Source organism: Serinus canaria, chromosome 20, assembly GCF_022539315.1.
Source record: "Serinus canaria isolate serCan28SL12 chromosome 20, serCan2020, whole genome shotgun sequence".
NCBI lineage: Eukaryota > Metazoa > Chordata > Aves > Passeriformes > Fringillidae > Serinus > Serinus canaria.
The window spans coordinates 4,247,727-4,275,213 of NC_066333.1; the positions used below are offsets into that span (position 1 = coordinate 4,247,727).

At 46.1% G+C, this 27,487-nt stretch overlaps 1 protein-coding gene across 3 annotated transcripts; it reads right to left on the reverse strand.

The window, feature by feature from the left end:
* Positions 1 to 967: 967 nt before the first annotated feature.
* ARHGAP40 (Rho GTPase activating protein 40) lies at positions 968 to 27,231 on the reverse strand. 3 transcript variants are annotated; one of them, XM_018917192.3, is made up of 15 exons: positions 26,821 to 27,231; positions 17,574 to 17,773; positions 12,482 to 12,702; positions 10,359 to 10,434; positions 9,454 to 9,605; positions 8,749 to 8,914; positions 8,332 to 8,423; positions 8,139 to 8,216; positions 7,747 to 7,906; positions 6,998 to 7,080; positions 6,038 to 6,244; positions 5,638 to 5,778; positions 4,634 to 4,794; positions 3,820 to 3,875; positions 968 to 3,471 (listed from the first exon to the last, which is right to left on the reverse strand). In XM_018917192.3, the coding sequence occupies exons 1-15, from the start codon at positions 26,928 to 26,930 to the stop codon at positions 3,365 to 3,367; spliced, it is 2,010 nt and encodes a 669-aa protein (XP_018772737.1). In that variant the 5' UTR covers positions 26,931 to 27,231; the 3' UTR covers positions 968 to 3,364. The 3 variants fall into 3 exon arrangements, with proteins under 3 accessions (XP_018772737.1, XP_050838142.1, XP_018772736.1); XM_050982185.1 differs by having other exon boundaries at positions 9,454 to 9,602; positions 17,574 to 17,776; XM_018917191.3 differs by having other exon boundaries at positions 17,574 to 17,776.
* Between the last annotated feature and the right edge of the window lie 256 nt (positions 27,232 to 27,487).

Here is a 27,487-nt window from a genome sequence, read left to right on the forward strand (position 1 = left end):
TGCTCCAGAAAATGTGTTTGCTTGTGACATTTCCCTCCAAGAGCTGTAGCTTCACTTGTTCCTGTGAAGACTCTATATTTTTGCAAATACTTAAGGCAAACTACTTTTTTAAAAATCATAATGATTATTTTGATATTTCAGTTCCACTGCATCCACAGCCACGTTCAACCAACGCTTGCAAGATTCTTTTATGCTCTGTCCCTTATCTCAGCACAACATACAGCTGCATTCAGAATAAATCCTGGGCTTCTGTTCTGAGCAGGGGAGAGCTGTGTAATGATCAATCACAAAAGCCCTTGGGGATGGGAGAGATCAGCACTTTGATACTGCTGAAGATGAATGGGTGGAGTGAGTTTGATAAACTGGTGTTCTCCTCAGATAATTGCTCTGGAAGCTTTTTGAAGCTGCTTGGATCCTCCTCCCCCTTTCTTTTAGTGTCTGGGTAGGAGAGCAAGCTCTGCTTTTCCAGCAGCACTGCTGGACAGGTGCTGCACTGCTTTTCAACAGTTCCCAGGGATTTCTGCCACATTTCATCACTACTGAACACTTTTAGTCGTGATTTAACCAAAGATCCAGGCTGGATTCCTGCCACTCTTGGCTGGTCCTGCACTCAAGTCCAGCTGAGCAGGACTGAGGGGTGGGAAGGGGATTTTTCACAGGGTATGGACACATTTCCTCCAGCTGAAATCTTGAACCACTGCTCCTCTTCCTTCAGAAGTCCTTGGTGCTCACCTTCTGCTCCCATCCATCCTTCCCTGGCCTTTTCATAGCCAACACCACCCTCCTCTTCCTCCTCCTGGAGCATCCTGCAGCAATGCCACAGGATCAGCCAGAGAGGAGCCGCTCCTGAAGCTGTAACACAAAACTCATTCTCTTCATCCCTCTTCATCCCCAAGGCAAATCCTGCTGCATTCACAGATGTGGTGCCATTTCACTTGCTCTCAAGCACTAATGAAAATGCAGCCAAGAGGTTTTACTGTATTTTTATTGTTCCACTGAATAAATGAAATTTAAATACAGAATTAAAAAATCATTTTAAAAAAAGGTATTAAAAGCCATCCTTCAGGAGTGTGTTGCACATCATTGACTGAAAAATTTACACTTTTTGATACAAAGATAGGAAAAAAATTTAAAAGCATATCCATCATCTGGAAAGAGCTGTTTTGTTTTATTTTTTAATTTTTTTTTTCATTTCCTTTCATATTTAAACCTGATATTTGTCTCATGAGAATCTCCCATTAACCTTGTTTTTCACAGCACTGATTCACAGTGTTTGGTGTTCAGAAAACCCCCCTCATTTGTAGTTCACAGCAGCAGTGATGCAGTCTTGACTCCTCAATACCCATGGACAGACTATTTAATAAACCAGCATATGAGGGGTGGAACAAAATGCAGCATTGTGTGATTTGCAGGGTGCAATTCAGCTTGCAAAGGAACTTTGAGCTCACAGGGATACCTTTGGTACTTCCCAGGGTATCACACCTCTGGCATTTCCTCTTTGCCATCTCTACTCCATCACTGCCACAAAGAATTCCAGAGGGGATGCTGAATAGGTACCTTTGGTTTTTCAAGCCCCACTTTCAAGCAGCTTGATCTTTCCAGAGACATAAATCACTCACTCAGAATCAGGCTCTTTCAGGCACAATTTAAGCCCTATAAAAGAGGCATCTCAAGAATTGTTGACACCTGGGTGAGGGTTGGGAGGTTCTATCACAGGTTCTTAAGAAGATATCTAGGGAGGTGATCCAGCCAGTCAATGCATCTGCATCATCTCAACCAAAAAGAATAGACAGGCTCTCTAACAGAGGAATAAATTTAGGATATCTGCACCACTCAAACAGAATTCACAAAAAGCTGGAAAGGATATGGACAGTGGCTCACCTGTTCCTCAAGGATCTGAACCACCAGGAGGATTTAACCACAGAGACAGAATAATCACAGAGTGAAGAACAGGATCTAGGAGTCTGAGATAATGAATGAGGAAAAAAAGCTACACTTCATCCTGGGGACAAAAATAAAAGGAGAGGAGGGAAAATTCAGATTGCAATGGAAACAAACTCCTCTAACAAAAGAAATAACACTGGAGATTGTCACTAGTGCAGCTGGGATTTGGCAAATGGAATACTTTGAGTATACACTTGCAGGGCAGCCCTGCTTCTGCCACATGAATAAATATCCAACCATGTTTACAAACAGTATTTAGAGAAAGGAATCCACATTTCCAGACAGCCTGGGTGTTTCACCTCTCACACTGCACTGAGGGGTCCCTCACTTGAGGTATTTCAGCACCACCACGAAGGAAAGCAACACTTCTGCACCCTCCTCACAGGCATGGTGCTCTTGGAGCTGAGGTTGATGATGAGGAGGAGGAGGAGGAGGAGGATGCAGCAGCGAGGTGTGAGTGTTCTGCTCTGCCCTCAGTGTCCAGGCTGTGCTGAGTGCAGTGGAAATGTGCAGCCAGAGCAGTGAGGGCTCAGCTCAGCTCAGCCACCTCACACCTCAGGGGAGGTTTGTTGATTGTGAACAAACACATTCACACAGAATCTTCCACAAAGAAGTTCAGTTCACGTGGCCAGGTCAGATTACCAACCTCACATCAGCTTCAGCAGATTTCCTTTGTCTGCTGATATGTAGCTTGTCCATCCAAACAAATCCATGTTTGACCCTCATCAGTGGCAGTTTGGGTGTGCATCACCAGCATGGGACAGGCACCTTCCTGCCCCACTGCACAGCTGAAAGGCTGCTGCATTTTCCATGCCTTTTTTCAAGGAAAGTTATTTCCTTGTGTTGCATGTATATATTTCACTGCAGTCATGAAATACATGATGTGTTGGTGCCACATCCCAGCTGGCCTTTTTGGAAACGTCGTTTTTATTCTTCAAAGAACAGAACAGGGGCTCAATAGTGAAGCCCACGATCATGAACTCCTCTGGTGACATGCCACAGGCAACATGGACCTCACCCAGGGATGTCCTTGCACCACTGCAGCACTTGACTGTCTCTCCTCCAAAAGAAAGAGCAAATCCAGGATACACAGATGCCTTCCACTATATTCAGGATAATCCTTTTCTTCTTCTGTTCCATCTTTGCTGCACAACCACTGCAGCTTTGCCTTCAGGGTTTGTTTTGGGGCATTTTTTATTTAGGAGCAGCCATTCCCCCTGCAAACTCTGCTACACAATGAGGATTGCTGTTTGTTTCAGGGCACTGTGCTCTCACTGCCAGCTGCCAGGGAAGCAGTTAATAAAGGTGCTTTTCCTTCCAAGAAACAAGCAGTGCCTGCTCTGACACTACAACAGGAAAGTCTCTATTTCCACACCTTCCAAAAACTGCAACCAAGTGCTTTGTTTTGCTCGTGTTTTCCTTAGAACATCCGAGGACAGGATGGGTTTTGCTTAATTATCCACTCAGCATGGGGGTTGATGTGGTACAAGTCCAAGAGGTAAGTGTCTGGGTCCAGGCAATGTTCACCTGTTACAACAAGACATTCAGAAAAAAAAACACATTTAAAAAAAATCCTTAGTCCTTTAGCTACTAGATTTGTTTTCTGTTTGCTTTTGCCCCCACCTAAAAGCTAGGATTTGCTCACAATTATTTCCATATTACAGCCTTTCAGAAGCATTTCCACATATCTGAGGCAGTGGCTTTGAGAGGAAAGAGGGAAGATGTACATTAGATATTAGGAAGATATTCTTCAGTCTTGGGGTGGTAAGGCCATGGCACAATTGCCCAGAGAAGTTTTTTAACTACCTCCTAAAAGAGGCTAAGCATAAAAACTGGATATCAGAGCCCTTATTTTCAGGTACCATTTGTACTTACCAATATTGCCTCCCACTTCATACAGGAGCAGGTTTGAGCACTCTGTGGAGTTGTTGCTGCAGAAAGAAAATCACACTGAAGGTTAAATCTCTGCAAAGACAGGTTGGGCAGTTTGGCAATACTCCTTCAAAAGGATTGTTTGTGGTTCAGAGGCCATGGTGCAGAGACCTTGCTGATCCTCCTGCACAGTGCAGGACACTCAAAATTGGAAAAGAAAGAAAACAAGGCAAGCTGTTGGTGAGCTGACCCATATCCAGCCAACTTCCCCTCACCCTCCTTGGCTGGACAGCTCCTGGGACACAGGAGAGGCTCTGCCACATCACCCAGCCTGCAGGAGCTGGGACAGAGGGGCAGGAGCTCCTCTGCTCCTTTCTTGGGTTAGTTCAGCAATTCACCACAGGAGCACAGGAGGGAACTGCAGAGTTTATTTTAGGAAATCCCTACATTAACATAAGCACAGTGGAATTACTACTCCAGGCAGTGATAAGGGTGATGCTTTTCTGCTGGAGAGCTGGAGGGGGTTTTAGTTGTCAGGGTCAATGTTGCTGCCTTTTCCCTTCCCTTCAGCAAGGATTCTGGAGCTCACTTGGTGTCCAGCAGCCCAGAGGGCACCACTGACCTCCTGACTGAGTGGAATCACTCAGAATAAAATTTGCCTTCCCCACCCAGCTCCATTTCCTAAGCTTTAGAACAGAGAACTCCCCATGATTCGTTGTGCTTCCACCTCACCTCTACTTCAAGACAGAAAACAGCAGCTAGACCACTCAGTTTTTTTTTTTTTTTTTCTTTTTTAAGCAGAGAAAGAGCCATTTACCACTTGAGGAGGTTGACAGTGTTAACAATATTCCAGCCATTCTGGCACAGGTTCTTCTGAAATTGCCTCAGGACATCAGCAACCCTGGTTGCATTGTTCAAGTGCACCTCCAGAGAGTCCTTCAGGAGGAGTGATGCATGGACTTTCACAACCTTGGAAGGCTGAAAAGGCAGGCAAAAAGAAAAAAGTGCTTAAAGAAAGGCTCTAATCAGTCAAAACATTAATTTTCAAAATAGATTGGAGAGTGTGAAGAATTAAAACTGTTCAGAGAATTTAGGCTTGTTTCTTACAGTACAGGTTGAAAGCTTATGGAAGTAAAGAAAGCACTGTGAATAAATCATCAATGTTTTGTGTTGTGGCCACGAGAGGAGCCCTGTGCCCTCCATCAGCGTGTGCTGCTGCTCTCTGCTGTTCAAACACAGCACTGACACATGCTGGGAGGAAAACAGGATTAGTCAGAAGAAATTCTGACAAACTGTTTTGCACAAGTGTGAATGACTCCTCTGAAATTCATTTAAATTACTTGGAAAGGAATTTAGAGATCTAGTTGCAGGCCTCTGAATTTCAGAAATGTCCTTTCCAAAGAAAGGAAGCACCAAGTGATGTGCCATTTTAACAGATGTTATGGAACAAAAAGAAAATTAGGCAATTGCCTGAATTTATGCTTTTAAAAATGAAAATAGGTCTGCCTTTATCACAGCAGACATATCTGCTCCAACACATGGGACACATAAGAATTCTGCTCTTATCATGGGGAAAACCAGAATTTCTGCTCCTGATCTCTTCCTTGTTTTTATCCAAGTGTTTTGTAGCCTGAAATGTATTTAGTGCTCTTGCTGTTGAGATCAGTTTTTGCCACAACCTGGCCAAAAGCATTTGGGAAACCGCTCCTCATTATTCTGCTTTTTTTTGTCTCTCTTGCTCTTTTCATCTTTCTGAGTTCTCAGTTAAACATTTGACCCTGCCACACAGGGGTTTGGGTTTTTCCCCAAGCCCCAGCTCACCTCTCCCTGGTTCTTTTCCACTTTGTCTTTATCAGCGTGAATCTTCCGCAGCAGATTTTTGATCCTCTTGTCACAGAACTGGTACCTTTTGCTGTTGCTCTCGTTCAGCTTTCTCACCTGAGCCACCAGGAAAGAGGAGACCTGGGCAGGGGAGAAGGGTGAAAACAGGAACTAAATCAGGCAGAGATAAGGATGTCATTTAGGAACCTGATCATCACTTTAGCTCCTTAAATAGACAAGAAGATCTGTGTACCTTTAGGTAGCTTTGGAATTCAGCCAGAGGTTTTGCTCACAGCTGTGTAATTCCCCTGAAATTTCCAAGGCTATCCCTTCCCTGTCCCAGTTCTAACAAGATCAAGGCACTGCTGGCCCCAGACCACCTAATTCCTGTGGAACTCACTGTCCAGAGCAGGTCCTGGTAGTGGATCATCATCCGCACCACGTCAGCCGCCCCCTCCGCCAGCTGCTTCTCCTTCCCCTCTGGGATCTTGTTGGGCAGCCCCTTGTGCATGAAGAGGTTTGGGGCCATGACTGTGGAAACGTTCCAGAGGTTCATTTTGTTGTTTTTTTCCCTGGCAACCACCTTGCTGAGAAACTCAAGAAGGGCCTGAGAAGAGGGAAAGAGATGTAAGCCATCCATTGCTAGTAATGGTCAAAAAATGACATGGCAATTGTTGGAGAGATCATTAATTAGCACTTTTTCCTGATATAGATCAGCAATTCCCATTTCTCTGGTCAGGAAGTGGAGTGACCAATTTCTAATACTAGAATAGCGACTAATAACCACACCAAGAGAGGTTTATCCAGCATTTATGAATCAGGAAAAACAGTCTGTGTGGGAAACAGATGAGTTTTTACTCCTTGGCAGGTATTAATTCACAAATTCTAGCTGTGAAAGTTTCTGAATCCAAAGATGAATCCCCCCTTTCCTTCAGTGTCCCCTCAAAGCCATTCCCAGATGTGGAAAAACAAATCCTTTTGGATTATCCCTTTCACCTCACACCTCCACCAGAGCCATGACAGATCATCTTTGACTGAATTATATTTCCCAGTGCTCTAAATGAAGTGTGCAGGTGCTAAGCCAGTATTACCTTTAATATCTGGGAGCTGAACTACTGAGGAGGAAAAGAAAAAAGGCAGCAACAACCACCACAGCTCTTATAAAGCACAGAAAGGCAGAGGTGGTGACTATTTAAAAGCCATGTAGCTGAGGGGATGGCTTAGTGGTTACCTTGAAGTGCTGGGGGAATGGCTGGACTCAGTGATTTTTAAGAAGTTTTTTTTTTGGGTTTTTTTTTTTTCAGTCTAAACAATTCTGTGATTCTGTGCTTTACCAGCTAAACCAAAAGCAAGCAGTTACCTTCAGAGTGTTTCTGTTGGACTCTGGCAGAATCAGGATCAGGAGGTTTAGAGCTTGCAATCTTTGCTTCAGGTCTGGAATGTCTAGGAGAGTAACAACAGGACAGAGGATTCAGGTTTCTGACCCTTTTTTTTGAGCACAGGAATCCTTCAAGGAATGAGACAATTACTTATTGAATGGCTGGCCACCTAGAATTTGAGATCTTGTTTCACAGAAGTAACTCAAACTCATACTGCCCTTAAGAAGGGAACTACCCCCCATGTTTTTGAAGACTGACTCACTTCCTTTGGAGTACACAATCAATCAGGAACCCTGATGCCCTTGAAGGGTACAAAAGAACCCATAATTCCCCATTTTTTTTTGAACAAAGATCTTGTGCACTCAAGATTAACACATCCAAACTCCTAGTCTGCCCTTCAGGATCTTAAATCTCTAAGGGAAACACACACAGGAGGTTCAGCTCAAGTTACCCCTTTTAATCCCACTAGTGAACATTACCTGCAAGCTGTGTGCTCTGGGCAGCTCCCACAGCTCAGTCTGTGTGTCATTACTGATCAATTTGTCCTGACAAATGCAGCAGCCTTGCAGGCTCCAGTGACACAGCACTGAAGCCCCCAGGGCAGCGCTGCTGCAGAACGGCGCGTTCAGCCGAGCACCAGCGACTGCAGCTGTGCTGTGCTCCCACCACCACGGGCTCCCAGCACACCTGACAGGGGAGCTGTGCACAGACCAGCAGGGCAGGCACTCACTCTGAACAGCAGCAAAGGCAGGCAGGTACTCTGCTGTCAGCAGCGGGGCCGGCAGCTCGCGGATGAATCTCTTCAGCAGCCCCGACACGTCGTTCTGGTGGACATCATCCCAGCGGAACAGGCCACTGTAGAAGTCCCTCTCCAGCTTCTGCTCCAGGCTCTATCAGAAAGATGGAATTTATCACGTGATTTAATGAGTAAATGTAAGAGAAATTTTATAGCTGAGCACTATAGGAGGGGGAGACATCGAGGTGAAATGGTGCAGAGGGCCTCAGTATTTCCCAGCAATGGGTGTTTCTGTTTGGACTGGGAAAATTCAGGTCAAACATTTGCTTCAGCAAATGCTTCCTGATCACCCCCAACACTTCCAAACAATGCTAAAGGGCTCATACCTTAATTCTGGTCTGGGACCCAGAAACTCTCAGGATGCCCTCTGTTTCAAGTCCTCTCTTCTCCAGGCAGGACAGCAGCTGTTGGAGGGGGAAACAGCTCTTAGGCACAGAGGCTGAGGAGTCAGCCTGCCTTATCACAGACTCCTGACTCTGGGGACCAGAGGTGTGAATGAAACCACAGCACAGAACTTACTGCCTGCAGGAGCAGAGGGACCTTGGTGTTGGGCAGCAGCTTTTGGTCGTTTTCCAACAGGGTGTTGAGTGGAACTCCAAAGAGTCTTTTCTCTACAACAGAAACAACATTTCCAAGTCTGTATCAGCTGTAAGAGAGGTGTAAGGGATAAATCCCCCACTGCAGACTAAGATGGTACTTTTGTAAACACAGATACTGGAGAAAGAGTTAGACAGGACAATTGCAGCCAGACATAAATGTGGTAGTAGGTCTTGATGTCATGATCCACTGATTTCCAGGAGAAATCCAAAGAAAACACACCTGTCACAAGGCCTCTTATCACAGACCCTCTGTTCTAACATTTGAAACACAACTGATTAGTGTATGAGAAGATGAGTGGGGAAAAAAGAGAAAGGCACAAAACAGAGTACAACTAACCTGTTGTTTTCAGTTTTGCTGCTTTGTTTCTCTTCAGCTCAAAGCCCAGGATATCACAGAGAGCTGTAAGTTCAATGAGGGCCAGTGTGGGGACCTTCTTCATGTCCTGAGCTGACAGATCTCCAATCCTGGTCACTCCTAGTCTGCCCTTTGGGATCTTAAATCTCTAAGGGAAACACACACAAGAGGTTCAGCTCAAGTTGTCTCTATTAATCCCACAAGTGAACAACTTTTGCTGTAGTCTTATTTTTTTTCATCATAACCAGGCATCTGTTCTTCCTGCTGTGTTCAAGACCAGACATATGCCCAAAACTACTCCTACTCAACCACCAGCTGAATAAATATTTTCCCTTTTCAATATTGCTCTTTAGTCACACTAGAGATGCCAGATTTTCTAAGTTAAAGGCAGCCTGATACCCACCCCAATGGACTTGAACTTTGGAAGCAGCCCAGTTCATTTGCAGAGAGGAGAAAACTTTAGAATTATGAGTAAGAAAGTGCAGCTGTGTGTCAAAACAGGGAGTTTCAGATAAAAGTGTTGTTTCTTTTGATCCTCCTCTACACAATGTCTATCCTTGCCCAATGTTGCCAAGATAACAGCACAACACACCCCAAAATACCACCAAACACAGACCCATTGCCTGGTACCACCTTGACAAGCCAAGACTAATAAATTCTACCAGGAAAAATCCCTCCAGTTCTTACTGTTAGGGCATTTCCATCCTTTAATTTCCTGGGTTCAGACAGGAAGGATCCCTTGAGCAGGACAGCTGCTTGCTCTGAGTAGGCAACATCCATGTTGAACACCTCCTCCTTCCCAGGGTTTCGAACTGTGCAGGAATAATCCTGGGTTTCTGCTGCAGAGGAGAAATTGTCTTGAATTTCTACAAGCCAGGAAAGCAAATGTGCTAAAAATGCAGTTTGAGATAGGTTTGGGGCTGCTGTTTTTAAAAATCCTGCAGTAACACATGGAAAGAGTGTCCCCACAGCAGAGAGTGGTCAGTAGGGTAAGAGTCTTCCCTGAAAGGGTGGTCAAGCATTGGAACATGGGAACAGGCTGCCAAGGGAAGTGGTGGAGTCACCATCCCTGGAAGGGTGCAAAAATTGTGCAGATGTGGCACCTGAGGACATGGTTTAATGGTGAACACACTGGTGCTGAGTTAGTGGTTGGACTTGTGATCTTAGAGATATTTTCCAAGTTTAATGATTCTCTGATCAGTGTGAAGTCACAACATTATGGCTAAAATTACCAGGTCATTGGTAAGGCAAAACCACAGCCTTAAATTAAAGGACACACCTGCGGCTAACCCCTCTTTACACAACTGCTCATGGCATTTATAAGGTTTCACTGACTTTACTATACTGATTTTATTTTCATCTTTCAGTTGCTTTATCAAGAACTTACAATGATCAGCTTGGGTGACAATTCCAACAATGCTGGGGCCTGGAAAAGCTTATTAATCCACAGGTGTAAATAATCACATAAAGGAACCCACACCCCAACACAAACAAGTCCCAGATACTGCATATACTTAAATATGTGTGTGGCTTTCCTTCCAGTTCCAGCCCTACTTCAGATCCTACTCTGCATTTTAAAACTTCCTCCTTACTTCTCTGGGTGTTTGAAGTCCGTAGATTGTGCCACAGTGGATCTGGGCTGGACTCCTCTTTCTCTGCTGCTGTGTCCTGAAAAATAAGACAGAGGTTGTTTTAGCCACAACCAAAAGAGCAGGACTGCAGGAAAACAGCTGAAAAGCTGGGGGTTAGAAATTTTTAATCAAGTGTAAAAAGAGATTTAAAAATCTAAATAAATCAACTAACCCTCCCCCCCCCCAAACCAGGCAGTGTTAGTCTTTCTCTAGGAAAAGCTGCTGGTAATGAATTCTTTATCAAGTTAAAAAAAAAAAAATCTAAATAAGCCAACCAACCCAGCCCCCCCAAAAGGCAGCATTAGTCTTTCTCCAGGATTTCCACCTCTACAAGGTCAGCTTATCAGAACTGAATTTGGGAAGTGCTCCTGTTTTGTTTAAGGGTGATTTAACACGGCACTGGATCAAAGACAACACGAGAGGGCTCCAAACGATGCCAGTGCTCCACGAGGCACTATCCAGCAGGAATGTTACTCCAGCCTGGGAAGGCTGTGCTTCTGCGGGTCTTCCAGTAACTCCTCAACCCTGCAACCAGCATCTCTCCAGTCTCAGTCTCCTGAGCTGAAAGGAAGCCAAGACATACCAGGAGCCTGTAGCCACATTTCTCCTCTCAGAGAAAAGCAAGGCACAATTCCTCCCAAGAATATTTCTGGGATTCACATTCTCTGAACCTCAGAGAAAGGGAAAACACAATTCTTATCACTTGCTGTGCCTGTGTTTGTGCCAAAGTAGAATGCACCATGGAGATTGTGTACCCAAAGTGATGGTGTTTGTTTCCTTGGCCTGTCAGGGCCAGGTCTGTGTGTGTGTGTGTGTGTGTGTGTGTGTGTTGGGACTGTTGGGTGACAGTCACAGATTCTGGGCAGTGTGAGAGTTGTGTGCAGAGTTGAGTGCTTGGTAGAGTCAGTTTTAGATGTATAGAATATTATAGTATAATGAATTAATTAATTAGCCTTCTGGTATCCATGTAGTCACATGCATCATTCTCTCTCCCTCACCAACATGGGAGTTGGCTTTGATTTGCCATAAGAGCCCTGGACCCAGGAAGCCAAGTCAAGCCCCACTTGCTTGACTTGAAGAGTCAAGAAGTGTAAGAGCTGGAATGAAGGATGCAGGACTCCAGGGGCTCTCCAAAATGCAGTTTAGTGTATCCAAGAGTTACAGCAGTCCAGGGTCATGGGTGACAGAGCTGTGCCTACAGCTCCAGCTGCAGGCAGGCCTGGAGACCCTTTGGTTTTGGTTACAGTGCATTATTTACTTTTATTTGCTGAGCATCTAAATAAAGCAGAACCAATCTATCCCTTATCTATTATCTCTAGCCTATCATAACTACTGTAATTACCATAGTCATGTTACCATTCTCCAATCACTAAAGTCAGTACATCACAGTTTAAGCTAGAAGTTGTTTTTCAGTTTTCTTGCAGTGGAAAATTCTGAGACCTTTTTTCCTACTTGCAACATTGGCAGGCTTGTTTGCCTGTGCTATCTTTCTGCTTGGTAGAAACATCTTCTTGTTTGAGGTGGGTTTATCCTTTGCTCTAAGCCATAAAAACCCCTTCTAACTAACACACTCTTTGCCTCCTTCGTTATCCAGTAAAGCTGGCTCAGCAATTCTTTTCTTCTATACCAAAACCTGCTTCCATCCCTCTTCCTTCTTCATAATTAACATTCAAAAAACTTTCTCCTTAGCACACATATCTGTGAAACTTTCTTATCAAACTTTCATCCTTCCCAACAAAAGAGATCTTTTAGGAGATGCCAGCATGTAGGGGGATAGAATATAAGGAAAGAAAGATGGTGTAGAAAGTAATCTCACCCCTAAGGAGTTGCAGCTGGGCCAATTATCAAAGATTAGGAGGAGGCCTGACTTTAATAGGTCACAGCTGTGAGCAATGAGAAGAAGATGCTAAAAGAGTGGGGTGGGTGGGTGGGAAGGGAACTGGAGTCAGTTGGCTGCTGTGTGAAGAGGAAAGAGTCAGTGCTCTGAGGAGCTGCCCATGACAAACACCAAGGAGGTGTGAAACCTTTGTAATAAAGAGACAGCAGTATGGAACCCCATGGCCAGGATGACAGCACCAGCGCACCTGGGAGCCGCCGGCGGCGAAGATGTCGCGCACGTCGCGCACGGGCTGCTTGTTCCTCCTGCGGCGCGAGCGCGAGTAGGTGTCCAGCCGGCGCTGCACGGCCGCCGCCTGCGTCCTGGTCAGCGTGGACAGCAGCACCAGGTTGTCCTTGTCCCCCGCTGGCTCCCCCAGCAGCTCGGCCAGCCCGGCATCCTGCAGCCACTCGGCCTCGGCTTCTCCCTCTGCCAGGACACAGTGAGGAGGGAGCAGCCGTCAGTTACTCTCCTCTTTTCAGAGGAAACAACAAGGATGTGTGTCAAACTAGGGAGTTTCAGATAAAAGTGTTGTTTCTTTTGATCCTCCTCTACACAATGTCTATCCTTGCCCAATGTTGCCAAGATAACAGCACAACACACCCCAAAATACCACCAAACACAGACCCATTGCCTGGTACCACCTTGACAAGCCAAGACTAATAAATTCTGCCAAGAAAAATCCCTCCAGTTCTTACTGTTAGGGCATTTCCAACTTTTAACTTCCTGGGTTCAGACAGGAAGGATCCTTTGAGCAGGACAGCTGCTTGCTCTGAGTAGGCAACATCCATGTTGAACAGCTCCTCTTTCTGGGTCTGGGTGCTTGCAGTGCTTCAGAGGCAGAGAGCAGGAGCCTGGGCTGTTCCCTGGCTGGGATTGTCCCATTGTTCCCAATGGGAGCCACAGCTGCGTGCTGAAGGCTGTTCTCAAACTCTAATCCTAAGTGCCCAGCTGGGTATGGGGTGACACCAGAGTTCACACAGCTCTTTGGGCAGGTGTAGCTGCTCACACAGCTCTTCTTGCTCATTCCAGGTGAGGAAAAAGGAGAAGAACTATGGAGGCAGGGATACTCCCAGGAGCACAGCTCCCAGAGAAGCTGGGCACCAGTGTGACTCTGGGTGGTCTTTAGGTAAGGATTGCGAGAGGATAAGGGAGTAAAGTCAGGGTGACTCGGTAAATCTGCCTTTCCATGGAGTGCCTGTGCAAAGGGGAGCTCTGCCAGCAGCACACAGCCACCCCAGGAGGAATAGCAGGGCTTCCCTGGATCCCACCTGATCTTTCAACAGCTTTGAGAAGGGACAAAAGGTCTGTGAGAAGCCACAGCACACAACACTGCATATTTGGCTTTTGTACTTTTCCCAACAACTTGGTTGCTTCTTTCACTTTTTTTGTTTTTAATCTATATGCATTCCTGAACCTGAAAATCAACAATTTCTTTTTAAACTATATCCAGATCTTGATCTGGTAGGTTCAAATGAATTTTACTTAATATACTTGTTGAACTATTTTGTGTCCATCATCCCTACTCTCTATTTTTTTTAAGTGGATTGGTATCCATACACTCAGCTAAAGCAAAAACGTTATTTTTACTCTGTGCATTCATTTTATGCCTGGGTCTATTCAAAATATCACTGAAATGAAAGACTACTCCAACTCCAGAAGGAAGTGTGAGAAGCCTGGAGACAGTACAGCAGCATTACTCAAACAAGCTCAATTCCACTTCATTCTTCAATACATATAAAGCTGCACTTCAAACACAGAAGATTTTTTTTTTTTCTTATGAGATACACTCATAAGGAAGTGCAAGTGAGAAAGTGCCCTGAGCAAGGCAGCTACTTGAAATTCAAAGATGAAAGAAGCAATTTAGCAGGTGACTTCAACTTTAACACAGCAAACACCACAAAGCCTTTATCTTTTCAATTCCATCTACCACATTCATTCACTGCAGGCAGCTCCAGTACAGCCCTACCAAAGGTTATACTGGGGAAAAGAAATATCACAACTGAACTGACTGGCACAGAGCAGCTCATTCCCACTCTTCCTGTCCTGTGCAAACTTCTACCTCCTCAGTTACCACAACACCTCAGGCCAAGTTTTATTATTGCTACATCAATAAAAAGCAGCCATGAAGCTCTCCTTGAGAGATGAAATAATTTCATTTTTTCTGGAGAAACCTCACAATGATGCAGCTTGCAAACACATGTTGTGACACAGTTAAAACTCAGTCTTTCAGAGTGTGGTCTTTGTGAATTTTGGTGTCATAATGAAACAGAACTTTTTTCATCATCACACCACAATAAATAGAGCTAAACTTGAAGTCAAGTATTTCCCTAAGTGAATCTTCTAGCAGATTGTCTGGTTTTCCTCCACAGCCCTAAGTTTTGGTCTTTTCCCAGAAGTTAGCAGGTATCAACATCCCCTGGGCACAGCCAGTCATGGTCCCTCTCACAGCCCCTCACCAAACACCTTCTTGTTCTGCATCCATGGTTTCACAGCAGAACAACACATAAAAAGCCTCTGGTTTATTTTGCCTTTGGGAACTAGAGGAAGTGAAGTGTATTGCTTGCAAATATTGAAAATAGCCAATTCCAGTCATAACAGGAAACTGATCTTGCACACAATCCCACACAGCAGCCTCTCCATCGGACATCCGTGTGAGCCTGCTGCCCCATCTGGTGCCAAAGCTGCAGAATTTAATTCCTCTAGTTACTATTTTGGCCCAGATATGTTTGCCAGTAACACAAAAGGAAACCAGCAAAATGGGTTATTTCTAGGGAAAAGGGAAAAATTGGAGAGAAACAGGTCAGAGCAGAGAGATCCACAGAAGATGAGCTGCAGGTTTAAGCCTGGGGAGCTGCTAAGATTTGTCTTGTGAGTTCCAGGCAAGCAGCATTTCAGGAAGGCAAGGTTAGGAATGATTTTGCAAAACTAAAGAACACCAGTTCCACAAATCTTCTTGAAACATAACCTAGTCAAAAATGGCATTCATAATCAAGTAGTCACTTCCCAAATATTTAAAGGACAGCAAGATCATCCTACGTTTTCAGACTAAACTTTAATTGGAGGTGAAGAATCCCACTTTGCAGACAGTTCTCAGCCACAGTTGCATGCTGTAGGGTCACAGACAGGTATTTTAGTGCCTGTGTCCTCAGCTGGCTGTGCTGTCAGGCCCTGGACAGAGCTGGGCAGACAGTGACAGCAAGGACAGCTCAAAGCTGCATTTCAGGAAAAGCTGCTTCCTGCTCTCACCAACTATTAGCCACGAGGCCACGAGTACTCTCAGCACCTTTCAGCTGCCCCAGACCTGCAGTTACACACTGGCCCCCAGTGCCACCAGCAGCTCCCCAGGACACCCCTCCTCACCCAGGGCTTGCACAGGAGTGCTGCCAGCTGGGTCAGCATGTTTGCAATGCTGCCAGGGTTTGCCAGGGACAGCCTCCCCTGTCCCTGTGTCCTGGTTATCACCAGCCATCTCCCAGGCTGAGCCACGCTGTCTGCAGACAGAGCTGCCCAGCTCTCAGTTCCCCAGACCTAGGCAAAAAGTGATGGTGCCTCTGGCTCTGAGGAGCCCCACGGCCTCTGTGCTCTAAGCAGGAGCTGCAGAGATGTCAAAGCCAAACCCTGCACCCTGCACACCATCCAAAGCTTCCCCACTCCCAGCACAGTGTTTATTTGCCTAAGCTCCTTCAGAGAAGGCATCAGGAGCCCCAGCCTGCCCCACCTCCTTCCCCAGGCTGCTGGGAAGGCTTTGCTACTTGGAGCATCATTTCAAGCCTGTCTGGTTTCAATGGCCAATTAAGCACTCAGCTCCTGCCTGCTAGATTAATCTACAGCATTAAAAGACTTCTCCTCATATCCCTGCTTATACACAGTAATCAAATTGCCTCCAGCATATCAGTCTTTAGGATATCCCAGACAGTCTTTCATCTCACGGGATGGTCTCTTTTCCAGTCTGCTTCCTGGTGCACTCATTTTCTGAATCCCTTTCCATCTCTTCCACTTCTAAAAATCAAATTTGTTTCCTTTATAAAGAGGGGCATCACAGCAGACCTTCACGTTTACCATGTCCTGCCAGCGATGGCAGACAGGGACAATGATATTGCCACCCTGCTCTCCAGAGCCTCTCTATGTCCCCATGAGAGCAATTGGCCCTTCCCAAGGCCAGCAGCACACTGGGACTGTCACACAAACATTTCCCCAGGACACAGATCATCCTCAATACCAGGCAGCACAGCAGCTGTGCAGAGGGATGCCAACCACCTCAATTTGTTCCAAATGGACCCAGAAGGGTGTGATCCCCACCTGTGGGATCTCTAGGTATTGATCAGCACTTTTCAGCCCTCCAGCACCCCAGGGTGTTGCTCTTCCCATGGGACTGCTCATCAGGAACTGCAGTGACAGGACAAGGAGTAATGGGTTCTCACTGAAAGAAGGGAACATTGTGTTGGATACTAGGAAGAAATCCTTCCCTGGGAGGGTGCTGAGGGCCTGGCACAGGGTGCCCAGAGCAGCTGTGGCTGCCCCTGGATCCCTGGCCGTGTCCAAGGCCAGGTTGGATGGGGCTTGGAGCAGCCTGGGATGGTGGAAGGTGTCCCTGCCATGGCAGGGGGTGGCACTGGATGAGCTTTAAAGTCCCTTCCAACCCAAACTATTCTGTCATTCTACAGAAGGAAAACATATCCCAGAAGTTTTGGAATAACTGGCTCAGGTTTCAATTATTCCAAAGCACTGGATAACATCAGTGCTCCAGAAAGTGCATTAGAAAAAACCCATACACATTTCTTCCAAAGAAAGAAAAAAAAGATATGCAGGAAAAAACCTTGTATGGATGGACTCAAGGCTTTCTGGATGTTTATTGTGGTTTCTTGGACAGGGAATTAGAGAGGGAACAGTCTGCCCTCCACAGAAGCAGCTCCCACAAAGCCACTATGATGAATCTCAGAACCATGCACACAAACAGCCCCAGCTCTCACAGAGTGTTTACCATACACCACCTGAACAGCCACTGAGAGCCCCCACCCTTGGTGGGGCTGCTTGAAAAACCTGGAGCCTTGAACATGCTCCTGGGACTGACCTTTGGAGTCAGCTTTGCTCCAGCAGCCGAAACCAGGCCAGGCCAACCCTCCCCTTCTGCAGGGCATTATCCACCACCCAATTAAAATAATATCTCTATCCCTGATTGACTGATAATATTCTAACCAGACTCCAGCATGCTTCTGACTCGTTCAGGTGCATAAGCAAATCTTCTGTTTCAGATGTTCACATTCCTCTCCTCACTCCCAACACTTTTGGCAACCTACCCTCCTGTGTTTTGACATCTGCAAGGCTGCATTCCTCCTGCTCAGCTTCAGTGCTCTGTTTAATGTTCTCCACTTCCAGCCAAAAACTGTCCATTGACAAGGTGTCCAAAGCCTCTCCCCTGGAATTCGTGCTCTCTGACACCGGGGATGCCACAGCACTCTTTGGAGGAAGCTGGTTCATTTTCCAAGGGCAATGTCTGCTGCTGAGAGAGGAAGAGATAAGGAGAGAGAGATTAGGCTCCACGTATTGCACACAGCATTGGTGTCCAGCCTCCACTGATTGATGACTGCAGCAAAGCCAAACAGAGCTAAGTGCTGAACTTCCTTTGCTTAGTGTTTAGCAATTCAGACAAGGCTGGGACTAAATCCCCCAGAGAATGGGGAAAACTGCTGTCCAAACACGTGAGAGGACACAGACCAACAGAGTCCTTTCAGTGCTGTCCCTCCTGTGACCTCCAACACTGCACCTACCGCCCCACACTCACTCCAAGACCTCCCTGCATCACCCTCTGCATTCACAGCCACCCAGGATGTTCCAAGCTCAGTGCATGTGTGCTCCAGGGCCTGGCACAGAGAGGAGCCTGGTAGCTCCCAGCACGGCAGCCCAAACCCAGCAGGTTTGTGCTCCCTATGCCAAACCCAGCACAGCTCCATCCCCTGCTCTTCAGCTCACACAACAAACAACTCACGGGGCTGAGGCCCCCTTTTCCTGCCTAGACCAGATTTTTCTGCTGTGAAACAACACGAGGTGTCCTGGGAAACCCTAGCATATGGAATTTTCTTGCCACCCTGCTGATTCATTCATGCACAGCTGAAGTCCCAGACTGGCCTCATTCAGCTTTCAGCCCCAGTACTGTGAGCTCCTCATCACTTCATAAAACAGTGCCTCTCCTAAAATGAGCTATAATTGTCTTCAAAGAGTTCCAAGCTATTTAAACCCTGCTATTTTTCAAAGACTTACCAAAAAATGGGGTAAGTGGAACATACTTATGAGAACACCTCAATGCTTCCACTGATGAGTACAAAAATTAAAGAGGTGGAACACTAACTGTGGGTGGTTCAAGAAACACTCATGAACAGCCACCCCTACCAAACACAGGCCAAAATTCCTTTATAGTTTCATTAAAAAATAAAAAAAAAAATCAAGTCTAAGTCTTACACCTTGAAAACCATGACAACAAAACACCCACAAAATGCTATTTAGCCTCCTAGCTCTAGGAGCCAAAAGTTACAGATGGCAAAATATCTGGAAAGTTTTAGCCCCTCTTATTCCAGAAAGCCATTATTAGCAGTTCTGGCACAAACTCGCTACAGTTGAGGAGCATTTTGAATTTTAAAAAGCTAAATGGAAGATCCAATAACTAAGAGACAAACACTGTGGGCCACTCTGCACTTGTGTTTACACACGTGCATGCACATCTCACTCACATCTCACTCTAACACACACAGGCAGCCTCTCTCTTTCGGAGGTCAGAGCCACAGCAAAAGCAGCACTCCAGGAACATCTGGAGACAGCCACAGCGTTTAGAACAAGAATTAAAGGGGTTTGCTTGTTTGTTTGACAGGAAGACAAAAGTGAAAGACTGACTTGAGGTACTCTGCCACCCAGGCAGGAACAGAGGCAATCTGCTTTCCTATTTCTGGATACCCAAATATCACCCAAGATACCAATTTATAGCCTGGTGGAGCACTTAAATAGTCTATCTAAGTCTTATTTTATACCTGCACAGTTTGTGTCCAACTCTCTCAGTTCCATTGCAGCTACTAACTCAATTTATTTTTTCTCTTTTCAACTTTTTGCTTCTACCTTTACCCATTAAGAGTTAAAAAGTCAGACTGCATCCCTCACCTTAACTCTTCATCTTTAGTACTCCTCCCCATTTTCTCACATTTGCTGACAATCATCTCATAAGATTTAAACAAAGACACCTTGCTAGCATCAAAAAAGATTCTTCAACACCTTGCTAGGCTTCTATTAGGAATCAGTCAACAGAACTCATCACTTGAAATACGAAACTAAGTGGAAGGAGGAATTCAGATTATTTTGAGGGAGTTGGTTTTGGCCATATGAGGAACACTGACAGACAAACTTGCACTGAAAAAGTCTCTCAGTGCACAACACTCAGGAACCATCTTACAAGCTCTTCTAATTGCTCCACTGCAGGCTTGCAGCAGGCACAAAACAACTCTTCTTGCCTTAAATTACAGCCCTATGTTCCCATGGGATCTAGGTTATACAGATTAAAGCAGCTCTGAAATGCACCTCTCCTTTGTGTTCAGCTTGGTTTGGAGCTGGCTCAAAATGCCCCAGAAATCTCCAGGGATCAACACCAAAACAGAACTGAGGTTTGCAGCTCCAGTAGAACCTGCTCCAGACCTGACCAGCAGCTTGCACCCAGCAGATGTGCTCTGGGACAAGCCTGTGTCACCCACAGCTGTGACAATTCCTCCCCCATGCCTGCCTGGAAAAAACAACACCATTTTAAGCCAACATAAATAAAGTCTTCAGCTCTTTCCAGAGGGTGGCTCTTGACTTAGATCTTCTGCATGACTTACCCAGACACCAGGCTCTGAAAGTCAGTTTCATTCCAGGAGATGTTTCTTCAAGGGGAGCATTATTTCTGTAAGGCACTATGCCATATTCCTGGAGCACACCTGAGAAGGGTCACAATAAAGCCCTCACAGCCCAGATTTCAGGCTATGCCCTTGCCAGCAGCTGGTTCTGGTCTACCCTCAGTCCATATCACAGAGCTCTGGTGCAAGAACAGAGGTTTGCCAAACAAGGACCTGCTGCACCCCATCCCACCCTGACTCTGCTTCTCACCATCCACAGTTACCTGGCTTCCTTCCACAGCTGGAAATACAGATGTTCTTGCACTGCTTGCACCAGAAGCCCACCAGTCATACAATAAACCTACTCTAGGAAAGCCACAGCTGAGCCACTTGTGTGTCAAACAAAAGCCATCCTTTCCCCCTCAGCTGGCCCATTTACTGATGCACTAGACCTGGCTTTAGAAAATTGCAGGATGCTGATATCACACAGCAGCTCTACAGAGGGCCAGCAGGACATAAAGCCCAGCTCTACTAGTGTTAAACTAGAGCTGTTCCTCCTGTCTTGCAGGAAAACAAAAAACAGACCATCACATTTAGAAAAGGTTTTATTTTCTGGTCTAAATTCCTTTTTTTTTTTTTTTTTTTTCCTTGAACTCAGTGCACAGTGCTTTGCAGATCCAGCTGCCCAGGTGGAAGGCTAATTTTAGATTCAGTGCACCCAAAAGGTTGTTCTTCCTCATTGCATACCCGAGTCAACTGGAGGGCAGCCTGTGACATGCCAGCCCAGCAACAACTGAGATTGAAAACAGAGATTGTTGGCTTAAAATGTTAATGGCTCAGTGCAACTGGGCAGAGAGGAGGTGGAATAATCAAGTTCACTCCATTGCACTGTCAACCTAACAAAAAGCACCAGATTATGAAGCTTTAAAAATTAACCCAACAAAAAGGAGACTGGCAGAAAGATCTTGTAAAGGACAGCCATACAGGAAGGGCTCTGTGGAAAGACTGAGCATCTCAATCCCACCTTCTCCTCTTGTTAAGAGCACAGCCAGTCTTAACAAGGCTCGAGATTCACCTGGCACCTTCAGCCTAAGCCTGACTTCCCAGCATTAATGGCACAGCTGTGAGAAATTAGGCTGGCACAGACCTTGCAGTTTGTTTTGCTCCCTCTCCACGAGGATCCCTGGAAGCCCTGCATGCCTGGCTCAGTGCTGGGGGCTCACTGACCCTGGGCTGCAAAACGCAGCCCCAGAGGAGTTTTTGATCTGTTCCTAGATACTGTCAACACACTGCAAATATGTTGCAAACGCTCCTGTAATTCTTCACCCTCTTGAATACCAAAATACAATAAACACTGTTGCTATGTTCACTCCAGGCTTGAATCACTCCCATGGGAGAGTTTCTCAAAGGACCCGGAGCTGCTTGGGCTTCTTTTCTGCTTGCTCAACATCCCTCCCTCATTGAAATACCTCTCTAGCAGATGAATAAATAAAAAGGTTCCTTCTCAAGCATTTCAAACAGACCAGGAGGCAACAAGTGCAAGCCAAGAAAATGGAATTCCTTTCAGCTTCTACTTCCAGAAAACTAAGATGAGAAAAAGGCAACAAGAACAGAAGAATTCAGGCAGACAAGGCAGTCCTGCCACACAAGCAGAACCCAGTCTTTAAAGACATTTCCAAAGATCTGGAGCAAGCACAAAGGCACACATGGAACAAAGAAACAGACAGAAAGTCTGAATGAGCCTCAAGAGCAGCTTTGGAGTAGCACACCAAGTCACAGCATCATTCACAACAACCCAGAGCAACACAAGCATCTTGCAAGGAAAAAAAAAGAGAGATTAGTCTATAAATGTGTTGCAGTATTTTGACAGATAAAGACCCTTAGTCAGAGAACAAAATTGTATTAATGTCAGACCATGCACATCCTACCTGCTTTCAATTTACTTCAAGGTCAAAAACAACTTGTGAGTACAAAACCAAAAAATTGAAAGAAACAATCAAAAAGTCCATGCAGGCTCTCCTCACATGGCTTCCAGGTTATTACTCTGAGCAAGCAGTTTAAACCTAAATGATGAAATGTGTAGCTAACTCTGAAGAGAAAAAAAGTCACCTAAAGATCAGCACATCACAGTTCATAACATACTCAGTTTTCTTGTTTAAAATCATGTAGTGGGATAAAGGCACCCAGGAATAACAGACAGGAGTATTTGAAAAACTGAGAAAATCCTGAAGCAGTAACTCACATATATACTTTTTTTTTTCCCTTCCATAGATGTAGCTGTAGTTTTTTTCTTATCAGAGGTTTAAACCTCAGTCTATCAAAATGATCAATGCAAATATAAAAACAGGTTACTGTAGGGAAGAAGTCAGTCTACTCATTATCAAAACCTTACAAGAAATACACACAATCACTATTTCATTGAAACACACAGAGCTACACAAAACTCTATTCCTACCACAGAGAGCAATTTTATGCAGGAAATGCCTCATGAACAAACCTTCCAAAACTTTTCTACTAAAGGTCTAAACCAGAAGAAAGCCCTATTGCAAATCTTTCATGCCTGGCTTAATTACCCTTAAAATACCCCAAATTTTGTACATGAACACCATTACCAACTCCTCCCTTCTCCCCAATATGCAGAAAAGACCTCTTAAGGCTTACTCTTGGGAGAAAATGGAAAGCACATAGCTGGTTCAGATGCCTCAGCCCAGGCCATAAAAGCAAAGAGAGGCTAATTATCAAATTACTGCAGTGGCAATGAACAGTAACTTACCCAACAGACTCTTACCATGCTTTCCTTTCCCTGGCTTAACTCAACCAAGGCAGCTAGAGCCAGAATTAAAGCAATTTTAGCAGTAGTCTGCCACTGCTGATGTACCTCTGCATGTCTCTGACCAGAGATTTGCTCACATATTTAGTAGTTTCACCCAGAGTATCCCTGTGAGAAGTCACAGAGCCTTTAGCCCGGGCAGTTTTATCCAGCACTGCTGCCAACCCCCACTTATGTCCCCATTAAAGCATTTTTTATCAAGGACTTTGCACACGTGGGATGGCACAGTTGAAGGTCTGTCTCTCCAGCACCAGGGAGAATAGCTAAGATGGCAGTGCCACAATTTGCTAATAAGATTACAGCTTGTTTTCAGTAACACAGCAATCAGCTCATCAAGATCTGCCATTATGCAAGCAGCTCAGGGAGCAGCGTCAGTCAGTTGGGGATGTTTTGAAGAAGCCTGTTCTGCAAGTGATAAAGAGGACATGCCAGATCCTGCTCTGTGTCTGCAGCAATTCCCAAAGCTGCAGCAGTGAGAAAGCACAGCCTCACCTCCTGCCCTGGCATTCTCAGAGACAGCAGAAAAAGCAAACAGCAATCCTTTGCACAGGGCTGTGGGGAGTGGAAGATGGGAATCCTGAGGCTTGTGTGTATCCCACTGCTTCAGACTGGCACCTCCAGTGTTTTCTGTGCTGGACAAAATCCTGAGGGTGATGGAGCACTGGCACAGAGAGGCTGTGGATGTCCCATCCCTGGAAGTATTTGGAGCAGCCTGACCTGATCGTGGGCATCCCTTCCCATGGATCAGTTTGGAACTTTATGATCTTTAAGGTCCCTTCCAACCCAAACCATTCTATGATTCTGTTGGCTCCAGCATCTCAACTAAAGCACAGGTTGTAACTTTCCTGACAATAAGTGCCTCTATCAAAGTATTTAAGGGCTAAGTAACTCCATCTCTACTTTCTAGTCTCAGGCCTTCATCTGAAATTGATTTGTCTCTACTCCATCTAGTAAGGGGCTAAATAAGCAAGCTAAGGAGTAGGGAAAGATGCCTTTAATTACAGATCTGCCTAGAGGCAACTCCGACTGAAACTCAGAGCAGAACAAGAACAGGATTGATAACCCCATGCAGATACAGCCAAATTAAAAATATTCAAAGCCATGTTTAACTTGGACTATTAGCTGGGTGTCTGTCCCACCACGCTGGGGCTTGTTTTGGCCTCAGAAGACACAACCCATCCTCCCAGTGCATGGCTTTGTGTTTGACTGTAAGGTCACAGTGGACGAGCCTGTTGTTCACTTTCCCCACATTAGCAGGGTAAGCCAAACAGGAAAGGGCTTTCATCCAAAGGGAAATCCTGCTGGGAGAAAGGGGTACCCAGCCAAAACAAATCTTTTAGTAGTACTGGGATCTTTAATGGGATTGTGAATTGATGATGCTGATCTACATGATGATTAGATGTCAGTCATTAATTAAAAGGTGACATTCTTAACCTTATTTTCATTTCCACAGAATCCATGTCCACTTAAACACACCAGCTGCTTTGTCCATATCCTTGTCCACAAGGACCTGCTCTGCCTTTCCAATTCCACCTGTCAGGATGGCACCAGGATCCCAAACCCCTCAGCCCAGCTGGCATGGGGCTACAAATCCCACAGCCCCATAGCTCCCACTTCTTGTCCTCACCCACTCCTGTCTCCCATACAGAAGCTGCCCCAGGCTGAGCCTGTGCACAGGAGTGGCACGAGGAAAGCAGCAGGCAGGGAATCCCTTTGGCAGGGAACCACTGCCCTTGGTGCCTTTGCTGTCACAGCCCCGAGCACACACTGCCAGGGATTCTGCTGAGGCCAATGAGTCAACCCCTCCCAGTCACTGCACACATCCTCAAAGCACGCTCCCGTTACACCAGCTGAGGCACCTTCACTCTATTGCCATCACTGCTGGCACCTCAGTGAGGTGCTCAGCCTGTGCACACCTCAGACACTCAGCTGAGGGACCAAGGGCTGAGGGACCACTTGGCTTCCAGAGGAAAAGCTGTTTGATCACACAGGAAATAAGTTCACAGCCTTTCCATAGTGGATTCATTCATTAATGCCTTTGCCTTTTACTGAAGCAGGTCCACACATTCTAAACACTTGTCCTACAGCTTCTCAAATGTTGAACTTGGAGTAAATCAGGGTGATAGAACTCATCCTTATTTCTTCTTCTAGCCCATTCTACCAGCTGTAGCTGCATCAGAGCACAGAATGAGTAACTGCAAGTTGTTGCTCAGCTGCATGAGAACAGCCCAGGGATGTTGGAGAAGTCACAAGAGTGACGTGCTGACCAGCACAGGGGAAGCAGGGGTGGAGAGGTGTGCTGGAATCCAGCTATGCTTCACTCACGAGAGCTTCAGGGATGCAGGAAGACAGGGAGGAGTCACCAACTCCTCTCCTGGATTTCTCAGGGCAGAGTTTATTACACATAACACAAAGTGCTTGGCTGTTACCCTGCCATGAAAAGCCCTTGGCTGGGATTTATAACCAATTCTGTTACTGGAGTGTCACCAGCCAGCCCAGGGCCACCTGCCCTGCCCATGAGCTGCCCCAGGTCCCACGAGCTTTACAACACCAAGAGGAAGAGGAGGAGAGAGGCAGACCTGGCTCAGCAGTGGCTTTTGCTCAGGGTTGTTTTGGAGCCACCAAGACAGCACCACCAGCCCCTTGCAAGCCAGCAGGAATCTCACTGGGAACTCAACGAGCACGTCAGAGTTACTGATCAAAAATAAGCCCTGATTATGGTCAACTAATTAGAAGCAGGCTGGCATATCCTTGCCCTATTGGACAGGTAAGTTTTAGGTCAATCCTGGGCAAGAGGCTTAGCTACACATAAACACACAGACACCTCACCTGTGCTGAGTCCTGAGTGAGCAGGTGGGAAGTGCCACTTGGCTGGAGTTCAATGTTTTGGGCAAAGCTGGTGAGCAAGTTTGAGGTTCCTGCTGTAGCACCTCCTCAGAGCTGACCACAGAGGTGTTCTGGCACCAGCACAGACACTGGAACTCAACTAACTCGTTTGGCAAAAGCCTGAAGTTGTTAACAAATATTTTGATTTTTATCAAAGAAAGCCTGCAACACTGAAGGTTTTAATCTTGTTCTCTTCCACGTGGGTAATTTTAAAGTAATTTACCATATCATTTCTGTGTCAGTCCCCCTAAAATTATTATTAATTTTTTTTTCACAGCTCAAAATTTGCCTGGGGTCTTCTAAAGAGTTTCTGTCTTGCTTTGAATGCACAGTGACATCAAATTGTATTGGAAAAAATGAGAACTCAGATACTTGAAAATGTGAGCTGTGATTAGAAGTAAAATCACTGTCAGCACATTCACCCAAAATCAACAGATTCTGACCACTACAGCAAGGAAACATTCTAAAACTCAATGCAAACTTCTCAACTGATGCAAATGCACCTTAGATGAATTCTTAACTCATATAATATCCAAGAAGCACACAAGCAGAACAGTGTTTGTCAAGCAAAGCAGTTCAAATTTCAGTTCTGTCCTCCAATTGCATGATACATCTGCAGTTCCTACATCCACAAACCCCCGAAGAGCTGGCAGACCCCAAGGCAGGTGACACTGGGTCACAAGGAAGCATTTCAGCCCCTCGGGTCCCACTTGCCCAGCACGCTGCACTCAGCCCAGGGTGAGCCCAAAGAAAAGAACGGGGATTTTCGTAGGCTTAGTATGAGGAGGGAAAAAAGGGAATTTCCATGGGTTTCATTTCAAGACCAGGGCACTCAAAGCCCTATTTTTAGAGCACATAATAGCCTGCTCACCTCTAGAAATTCACCTTGCTTCCACCTACCCCATCCCTTGGCCCCGTGCCCCGCTTTAGGGCGTGGAGCAGCGGGGACCACCGGGTGTGCCAGGGAACGCTCCGTACCTGCTGAGCAGCTGGGCACAGCTGGCTGCCCGGACAGGTGCCAGCACTCCCCGGGGCCTGGCCGTGCCACCCCTGGCCATCCTGGAGCCACAGGTGCCGCGTTTGTCCATGTCCAGCCGGGAGGAGGGTGGCGGTCAGTCCATCCGCGCTGAGCGCACGCTGAGCTGCCCCTCGCCACCCGCGAGGTGACAACGGAGCATCCTCTGCTCCCTGCCGGTGTCCCCCCGGCCCGGCAGGAGTGACAGTCAATCCAGCCGAGCCCTCAAGCAGCGCTGCCCGAGGCGGAGCCACCCACGCTGGGACACGGGGGACAGCCCACAGGCAGCAGCCAGAGCAGAAAATAGCAGCGAGCTCTTGCCGAGGCTGGGCTGCAGCTCGGGCTCGCTAAACATTAACGTGAGCCCCAGCCCACGAGAAAAAGGAACTCCCAAAGGCAGCCTGGGGAGGAGGAGCCAAGCAGTCTATTCGCTCCTTGGCGTTGTACTTGAAGAGAACATCGAGAAAAGAACAAAATATCTGCCCGGGAACGTGGGGAGGGCAGGGGGGGAAAAAAACCGAGTGCCTATTAAAGTAGCAATTCAGCGTTTCTTGCCATAGTTGAGCAGTGAGTAAAGCCCAGCTGGATGTAAGCCTCTGGTGTTGAAAGACAGTGTAAACTCCTAACACC